The sequence below is a fragment of the Aethalodelphis obliquidens genome, unplaced genomic scaffold, assembly GCF_003676395.1.
Source record: "Aethalodelphis obliquidens isolate GAN/ISIS:26980383/991018 unplaced genomic scaffold, ASM367639v1 scaffold6, whole genome shotgun sequence".
NCBI lineage: Eukaryota > Metazoa > Chordata > Mammalia > Artiodactyla > Delphinidae > Aethalodelphis > Aethalodelphis obliquidens.
The window spans coordinates 55856191-55866286 of NW_020837950.1; the positions used below are offsets into that span (position 1 = coordinate 55856191).

The window sequence follows — 10096 nt, forward strand, 5'->3', positions numbered from 1 at the left end:
TTCTGCAAGTGTTTATCATAAATGGGTGTTGAATTTTGTCGAAAGCTTTTACTGCAAATATTGAGATGGTTTTTCTCCTTCAATTTGTCAATATGGTGTATCACATTGATAGATTTACATATATTAAAGAATCCTTGCATTCCTAGGTCCTTTTACTGTGCAGTTGGATTCTGTTTGCTAGTACTTTGTTGAGGAGTTTTGCATCTATATTTATCAGTGATATTGGCCTGTAGTTTTCATTTTTTGTGACATCTTTGTTTGGTTTGGTATCAGGGTGATGGTGGCCTCACAGAATGAGTTGGGAGTTGTTCCTCCCTCTGCTATATTTTGGAAGAGTTTGAGAAGGATAGGTGTTAGCTCTTCTCTAAATGTTTGATAGAATTAGTCTGTGAAGCCATCTGGTCCTGGGCTTTTGTTTGTTGGAAGATTTTTAATCACCATTTCAATTTCAGTGATTGTGATTGGTCTGTTTATATTTTCTATTTCTTCCTGGTTCAATCTTGGAAGGTTGTGCTTTTCTAAGAATTTGTCCATTTCTTCCAGGTTGTCCATTTTATTGGCATAGAGTTGCTTGTAGTAATCTCTCATGATCCTCTGTATTGCTGCAGTGTCAGTTGTTACTTCTTTTTCATTTCTAATTCTATTGATTTGAGTCTTCTCCTTTTTTATCTTGATGAGTCTGGCTAATGGTTTATCAATTTTTTTTTAACTTCTCAACGAACCAGCTTTTAGTTTTATTGATCTTTGCTATTGTTTCCTTTATTTCTTTTTCATTTATTTCTGATCTGATCTTTATGATTTCTTTCCTTCTGTTAACTTTGGGGGTTTTTGGTTCTTCTTTCTCTAATTGCTTTAGGTGTAAGGTTAGGTTGTTTATTTGAAATGTTTCTTGTTTCTTGAAATAGGATTGTATTGCTGTAAACTTCCCTCTTAGGACTGCTTTTGATGCATCACATAGGTTTGGGTCGCCATGTTTTCATTGTCATTTGTTTCTAGGTATTTTTTGATTTCCTCTTTTATTTCTTCAGTGATCTCTTGGTCATTAAGTAGTGTATTGTTTAGCCTCCATGTATTTGTATTTTTTACAGATATTTTCCTGTAGTTGATATCTCGTCTCATAGCATTGTGGTCGGAAAAGATACTTGATACGATGTCAATTTTCTTAAATTTATTAAGGCTTGATTTGTGATCCAAGATATGATCTACCCTGGAGAATATTCCATGACCACTTGAGAAGAAAGTGTATTCTGTTGCTTTTGGATGGAATGTCTTATAAATACCAATTAGGTACATCTTGTTTAGTGTGTCATTTAAACCTTGTGTTTCCTTATTTACTTTCATTTTGGATGATCTGTCCATTGGTGAAAATGGGGTGCTAAAGTCCCCTACTATGATTGTGTTACTGTCAATTTCCCCTTTTGTGGCTGTTAGCATTTGTCTTATGTATTGAGGTGCTTCTATATTGGGTGCATAAATAATTACAATTGTTATATCTTCTGCTTGGATGGATCACTTGATCATTATGTAGTGTCCTTCTTTGTCTCCTATAATAGTCTTTGTTTTAAAGTCTATTTTGTCTGATACGAGAATTGCTACTCCAGCTTTCTTTTGATTTCCATTTGCATGGAATATATTTTTCCATCCCCTCACTTTCAGTCTGTATGTGTCCCTAGGTCTGAAGTGGGTCTCTTGTAGACAGTATATATGACTCTTGTTTTTGTGTCCTTTCACCCAATCTATATCTTTTGGTTGGAGCATTTAGTCCATTTACATTTAAGGTAATTATCAATAGGTATGCTCCTATTACCATTTTCTTAATTGTTTTGTGTTTGTTTTTGTAGGTCTTTTCCTTCTCTTGTGTTTCCTGCCTAGAGAAGTTCCTTTAGCAGTTGTTGTAAAGCTGGTTTGGTGGTTCTGAATTCTCTTAACTTTTGCTTGTCTCTAAAGGTTTTAATTTCTCTGTCTAATCTGAATGAGATCCCTGCTGTGTAGAGTAATCTTGGTTGTAGGTTTTTCCATTTCATCAGTTTAAATATGTCCTGTCACTCCCTTCTGGCTTGCAGAGTTTCTGCTGAACTATCAGCTGTTAACCTTATGGGATTTCCCTTGCATGTTAATTGTTGCTTTTCCCTTGCTACTTTTAATATTTTTTCTTTGTATTTAATTTTTGATAGTTTGATTAATATGTGTCTTGGTGTGTTTCTCCTTGGATTTATCCCGTATGGGACTCTCTGCACTTCCTGGACTTGACTATTTCCTTTCCCATATTAAGGAAGTTTTCAACTATAATCTCTTCAAATATTTTCTCAGACCCTGCCTTTTTCTCTTCTTTTTCTGGAACCCCTATAATTCGAATGTTGGTACGTTTAGTGTTGTCCCAGAGGTCTCTGAGACTGTCCTCAAGTCTTTTCATTTCTTTTTTCTTTATTCTGCTCTGTGGTAGCTATTTACATTATTTTATTTTCCAGGTCGCTTATCCGTTCTTCTGCCTCAGTTATTCTGCTATTGATTCCTTCTAGAGAATTTTTAATTTCATTTATTGTGTTGTTCATCATTGTTTGTTTGCTCTTTACTTCTTCTAGGTCCATGTTAAATGTTTCTTGTATTTTCTCCATTCTATTTCCAAGATTTGGGGCCATCTTTACTATCATTACTCTGAATTGTTTTTCAGGTAGACTGCCTATTTCCTCTTCATTTGTTTGGTCTGGTGAGTTTTTACTTTGCTCCTTCATCTGCTGTGTATTGCTCTGTCTTCTCATTTTGCTTAATTTACTGTGTTCGGGGTCTCTTTTTTGCAGGCTGCTCGTTCATAGTTTCTGTTGTTTTTGGTGTCTGCCCGCAGTGGGTAAGTTTGGCTCAGTGGTTTCTGTAGGTTTCCTGGTGGAGGGGGCTGCTCCCTGTGTTCTGATGGATGAGGCTGGATCTTGCCTTTCTGGTGGGCAGGGCTGCATCTGGTGGTGTGTTTTGGGGTGTCTGTGAACTTAGTGTGATTTTAGGCAGCCTCTCTGCTAATGGATGAGGTTGTGCTCCTGTCTTGCTGGTTGTTTGGCATGGGGTGTCCAGCACTGGAGCTTGCTGGCCATTGGGGGGAGTTGGGTCTTACTGTTGAGATGGAGATCTCTGGGCGAGCTCTCGCCGATTGATACTATGTGGGGTCGGGAGGTCTCTGGTCATCCAATGTCCTGAAGTCAGCTCTCCCACCTCAGAAGCTCAGGCCTGACACCAGGCTGGAGCACCAAGACCCTGTCAGCCACGTGGCAGAAGATGAGAGATCATGTGGAGGAGAAATGAGGAGACTCAGCCAATATCCAGTACCCACTGCCACATATCTGAGTGAAGACAACTTGGACCCTCCAGCCACAGTGGAGCCTTCAAGATAACTGCAGATTAAATGATCCCAGGATAAGGACCTCCCAGATTTACAACCATACGACTCAGCAATTCCACTCCTAAGTATTTACCTCGAGAAGGAGGCGTGGGTGGAGCTAGCTTCCACAGAACGGTAAGAGACCCGGGTCAAGAGGCATGAAATCAGGGGAAAATCTGAGTTGAGGCTGCGGCGTTGGTGCAGCAGAGGAGCAGCGGTGCCTGCAGCCGCTGAGCAAGCACACAGCATCACTCTCCTTCACTCACTTTAGTATATTCTTGTGACAACCCATTTTAGAGATGGGAAAACAAGATTTCAATAATCAAAATTTTATTTTGATAAAGAAATAGCTTAACTTTCTAAAAAGGGAAATAAGGAAATGGAAACTAGATCTTTTGTTTTTTTCAACAAATGTGGTTACAAAAAACGTGTGTCAACTTACTGTACTTTCCAAGAAGTTTCATATTACTCTCTGAACATTTCAAAACATTTTCCCAAAGCTTTTTGCCTTGAGAAGAATGTCCAGAGCTAGAATTTTTCTGCAGTTACTGGGAAATCTTCCCTCAGCTGGTACCAAAGTTATTAAAAGCCAATTTCTAGTGCTGTCTCAGTTAAAATCAGAAAAGCAAAATAGAATTTAAACACAAGACAATGCTCTTAAGCAAATTCAGTTGTGGTATATCTTCTTAAAATTTGGACACTTTTCCTTCCCTTTCCCAAGTGGCACCCTTGTTTCCAAGCATTACTGGAATGTATGTGTTTGTCCAAGAAATACATCTCAAGCCTCCTATCACTTTCGTTTGTCTTTGAAGACATACAATTACAGGGTCATAAATTAATGTTCATATATTAATTTTCTCATAGTATTAAGACCGTGTCTTGGTTTAGTGTAACTTCCATTTAACACCCATTTTGGAATTGAATGTTAATCTCACTTAGAAAATTATTTGTCCTTCGCCTATAAGACTTTCAATGCCTTCTGTTCACCAGCTGTCTACTTCAGCTCTCCCAGAATATTAAAACCTGCTTTCATACTGATGGAGTTCCTCATGTTCATCAATAATGCTTTTCTGTTTCCTCAAAGCAATGAGTCAGTCTGCTCATTTTCTCTTATAGTAATTCTCCCTCTTTCCTTATTCTTGGCAAAGATAGAGCAAAAAAGGAACATGACATATGTCTCAGGAGTTTTCATTAAATCATATTTCTTTTATGCAGCCACACTCTTCCCATCTCATAATGTCATAAAGAAATTCATTTCCTCTTCCTGGAAAGGGAGTCTACCTTACCATTCTTAGGCTTACTTCCTCCAGTGGAAAAATGAGAGATGCCCTCCACAGTTCTTCTGTCATTGGCTCACCCTTGTCTTACCCCAAAAGATTTTTCCTATACTTTTTTTAGTTCCATCAGTATCTCAGTGAGAATGCAACAGTTTTTGTTTGTTTTGAATGTAGGATTTACTTCTGCAGAGTGCTATTGTAAACAGTAATTCAGCAGAGCTTCCAGCTGGAAACTAAGCTGTGTTTACTTAAGGAATCAAATATTTTAAGATACTTCAGATGACAATTGAGGAGGAGATGCCAGAAGTCCGTGAGATAAAGAGAAACTTCCAGGGATTTTTCCTGGGAGATCTTACCCTCAAAGAGAGAGTAAAGGCACAGTAGCTTGATCCAATGGTGATGCTTTAAGCCAGAAAGGAGGGTTTGCTCTGACAATAGCATCATTCCTGATACCAGCTTGAACTTGGGCCCAGTCACCGCATGATTCTTATGTGATGGAGGGAAAGTTGAGAGCAGGATATATAGGGCAACCCAGACAAATCTGGGTTTAGGTCCAGAAACCAATTTCTACTAGCTATAGGACCATGAGAAAATGATCTAGCTTCACCGAGCCTCAGTTTCCCCATCTGCAGAAGAATGAAAGTCAAACTGTTACACATATTTCTGGCAAACACTGGATGTGTAAAGTAGCATTAGGGGCCTGTGTAACTAAAGTTGCAAAAGGAAATGTCTTTCCATTGAAATGGAGAGAGCAATAGCATTTAGCTGCATTTGGGCTCTGGAGAATATATCCAAATATTAGGCTGACTTGTCACAGTGAGTGGTACCACAACAATGCCACCGAGAGTGGTAAAGCTGACGTCTAGAAGCAGCAGTGATAGGTGGGCATCTGACAATCACTGGCAGTCAAAAGCTTGAGGATGAGAAACTGGGCTTATAAGTGTATATTCAATATTCCCCTGTAGACTTTGAGAATTATTTGTGAAGGGATTCTAGAGATAAGTTGATTTTGTATATCTAGTTTTCTCACAGTGCATGAAAACAAACATGTTGCATAACCCTGGTACCTTCTAGAAAAACCTATGTTGTGATACTTTACACATTCATGTGACACTTTATACCCCATCCACAGGAAGTCCATGACCGGTGGGGAAGACATGTCTATACATAAATGATTACAAAACCAAGGTGATAAAGCCTATGAATGAGGTATAAAGAAGGTATTTATTTAGGACAGAGCAAAAGGGGGCTGGAGAACTCTGTGGGACTAAAGAGTCATGAAATGTCCAAACCTTGGCATAAAAGATAGTTCATCCAATGGGCAAGGAGACAAGGGTTTCCATGAAGAATAACCAGCATGTGAAAAGGCATAGTACATGAAACTGCATGGTCTGTTAGAGGACTGTGGAATGGTGGGACATGGGTGCAGTTTGGGAAGTGGGAAATGGAGAGTGGAAAAAAGAAAACGAGCAGTTTTAACAGGAAAGATACTGAATTCACCTTTGAAAATGCTGAGTGAAGTTGATATGAGTATAGAAAAGTACTTGACCTTTAGTAGGTGTATGTGTCGGAAGTCATCAGCCTATATTTTGTAGTTTAGTGAGCCAATGATTATGGACAGATCCCTGGGTGACACTAGTATAACACGGGCAGGTGATGAAAGAGAAGTCAGTGAAGGTGAGTGAGAAGAAAAGATCAGAAGGAAAAAGGAGGGTGTTGAGGGATACTTCTATAGATGTAAATGGAGTAAGACATTTTAAGAAAGTTGAATTAGTGAATAGTATCAATTGCAAATGGAAGGACAAGTGAAAAATCAGATGCAAAATGACTGTGGATTTATCAGGGTAGAGCTTATTAGTGGTGTGATAAGGGGCTGCAAAGTCTTGGACGTCATGATCAATAAGCTTGGCTATGATATATTAGAGTGAGTTAGAACATTACCCCTAAAATGGGGGTGAGGGAGGGATAAATTAGGAGTTTGGGATTAACAGAGACATAGTACTATATATAAAATAGATAAATAACAAGGACCTACTGTATAGCACAGGGAACTACATTCAATATCTTGTAATAACCTATAATGGAAAGAAATCTGGAAAAGTATACATATCACTTTGCTGTACACCTGAAACTAACACATTGTAAATCAACTGTACTTGAATAAAAAAATTAAAAAATAAAATAAAATCATACTTAATGGTGAGAAAGAAAGAACATTACCCATAAAATAACATGAGGTCTCATAAATGTTTAAAGTTGAGGAGAATTAAGCTGGCAAGAGGTGATGGAGAGAGTGAAGATTTAGGAGCCCAAACACTCTTTAGTGACTGGTCTTATTAAGTGGTCCTCACTGCTACTCAGCAACTCATTTTAGTTTTGCACCTCTCTCCTGTCTCTCAGTCTCTCAATGGCCATTTCATATCTTCCCTTATGTTAACCACTGGACTTCACGTTTACCCTCGCTTTCATTCTCTGTAGATGTCTTTACCTCACACTTCACAAGGACAATAAAAAACATCAGCCAGGTACCTGTTCTCCTTTGCCTGGATATGTATCGGAAAACGAGCCAATTTCATCAACAAAGTGATAGGGGAAACAGTATCTTGAAGAGAGGTAGAAGTTCCAGTTAAGTCCCCAGCACAGAGCGAGCTAACTTCCAGGAGAGTAGCAATAAGGATGGAGAAGAGGTCTTTAGCACATAAGGAGGAATCCAGAAAACAAAATGAACGGAATGGGGAGGGAAGTCAGTCAAATGAGTCTTGGGGGCTGATAATCAGAGAATATGCAGATCAGAGGTACTGGTGGGAATTCAAATTTTCATCATTAAATTTCTTTCCGGGATTAGACAAGATGGCCACTACAAAGAAGCACACATTTCGTGAAGGAAGGAAGTCTTAACTGGGAGTTAGAGATATGTGTATGGGGGTGGGAGTGAGAAGAGAAGAAAGAAAAGGGGAGGAAAGCCTCCTTGCCCCTCATCATTAGCAGAGAGTCATTTCTAACTCTGAAAAGAAATACTTCTTTTTCAGGGAGAAGTGGGAAGAACGCACACCATACTATTTGGTCATTAAACGAATGAAAGAGTTATAGGAATATCCACAACATTTTATTAAGTGAAAAAAGGTGAGTTTAACAAAACAGGGTGTGCACGTGTGTGTGTGTGTGACAGAAGGAGACACACAGACAGACCCCAAATGCTGAGAGAGGCTCTCTAGGAGCTGTGGGCATGGAGGGGATTTCAGAGGCTGATACATGTTTGGCGAGGCCTGAGGCTTATACAATTCCAGGACCTCCTTTAAGAGAAAAAGACACAAATCTGTGAATGCTAATTAGTTACAAAAGTAAATATTTGTTTAGGGGAATCCAAGCTTAATTAGCTCCACAACAAATCTGTCTCTACATGATTTTTATAGTATTCTCTATGCTTAGTATAGCTTTTCCACAATGAGCATGAATTATTTTAGAACTAAGAACCAAAGCAGAAGTTATGTAAATTTTTTTTTTTTTTTTTTCTTTTTGTGGTACACGGGCCTCTCACCGTTGTGCCCTCTCCCGTTGCGGAGCACAGGCTCCGGACGCGCAGGCTCAGCGGCCATGGCTCACGGGCCCAGCCGCTCCACGGCATGTGGGATCCTCCTGGATCGGAGCACGAACCCGTGTTCCCTGCATCGGCAGGTGGACTCCCAACCACTGCGCCACCAGGGAAGCCCTATGTAAATGTTTTTAATGTCAGCCATGCTCTCTAATTTACTTACATTAGATCTCTTTTGAAATGATCATTAGAGACGGTTTCTAATCAGAAGGGCTGCAGAGTTTAAGAGCTTATGTTGTCATTTATGATGTATTTCTAGAAAGTCATGCACAAAATTCCTAGCTTGAGCTTACCCTTGAATTTTATTTGCTTACATAAAGCACTATAGACAAATATCCTAAAACAAGAGGAAAGTCAAAGTCAAACAACTCTAATCAGGAAAACCTTGTTCTTTCATCAAAAAAATGGACGTGAGTTGTGCAGACTTTCGCAACCCAGTGTAAGTGGGTTTACAAAAACGAGGTTAGCGCCTCCCAGTAAAAGAGCTGTCGCTGCAATAAGCGTTCTTTCTTGCGGCTTGAGCTCTGCTTCCCCTGGTATCACGCTTTAAACTGGAAGGAGCTTCTGCTGAGGGTTTCCTTGGTAACAGGAAGTGACTGTGTATGAGAAGTTGGTACTGGTTCACTTTGTCCTCTCAGCCATCAAGGAAGTGCATTACTGTAAATGATTTGGGGACTGTCCCCATGCATTCTTCTCGGTGAACACGCTGCTGAAGGGTGTATTGAGAAACCGCGAAAGAAGATGTTTTCTTACCTTCACAGAACATGGACTTCTGTGACTTGGCATTGGTCCCGGGGTGACCCCTGTGGGATCAGGAGAAACATTCCTCTCAATCAGATCGCAGATTTTATTATCCAGCTCCATGCTTTCACATCTGCCCAGGGGACATGGGAAAGTCACATTTTACAAAGATAATTAAAAATGATTATCATTTTGTGAATGATGTAGAGGTGTTATTCGTGTACGATACCCCTCTAAAATCTCCAGTTCTCTAATTTCATTTTGTATTCATTAGTTGCTGCCATTAGAGAACTTTAAAGAGTATTGGAGTTTAATTTTCACTTACTTGCACATTTATTCCAAGTAATCAAGTAAGATACAGGCAAGTTTAGGGATTTTCACAGTCTGATAACGATGACCAGAGCTGAGCACTCCCAGTAAGCCTGATGCTTTACATCCATATTCTTATTCAGTGGGTATAACAACGCATTACCATAGTCAGCATTACCTGCGTTATACAGATGAGCAAACTCAGACTTAGGAAGTTAATTAACTTACTAATTTACATGAAATCACACTTCAGAAGATTGGCAGGACCAAGATCAGACGCAGATCTGTAGGGTTCTATGGCCTGTCTCTGGGCTATGTTTGCTGTACGTCTTCAGTTAAACTGAGAACAAATCCCTAAGGAATTATTTGCCACCAAATGGAAATATTAGAGTCAAAGAGTATCTGGAAATTACCTTAAAAAGAACTTAGTCCAACTTGCATCATTTATATGAGAACAAGAATGAATTGCTTACATTCCCATGACTATTAACAGGTAACATCAAAATTTAAATCAGATTTTCTGACTCCAGTCCATTTTTCTTTCCATTATATCATGTTGGCATGATGGAGAAACCTTCTCATTAAAAACACAATTCAAGGGCTTCCCTGGTGGCGCAGTGGTTGAGAGTCCGCCTGCCGATGCGGGGACCACGGGTTCATGCCCCGGTCTGGGAAGGTCCCACATGCCGTGGAGAGGCTGGGCCCGTGAGCCATGGCCACTGAGCCTGCGCGTCTGGAGCCTGTGCTCCGCAACGGGAGAGGCCACAACAGAGAGGCCCGCGTACCGCAAAAAAAAAAAAAAAAAAAAAA

General features: G+C 39.7%; 1 protein-coding gene across 1 annotated transcript in view; it reads right to left on the reverse strand.

Moving 5' to 3' along the window:
- TNIP3 (TNFAIP3 interacting protein 3) overlaps positions 1–9173 on the reverse strand; it is a 59407-nt gene extending 50234 nt beyond the window's left edge. The window contains exon 1 of the mRNA XM_027103621.1: positions 8990–9173. Coding sequence (XP_026959422.1) covers positions 8990–9100 — 111 coding nt within the window. The 5' untranslated portion in view covers positions 9101–9173. The remainder of the gene's footprint in view (positions 1–8989) is intronic.
- Between the last annotated feature and the right edge of the window lie 923 nt (positions 9174–10096).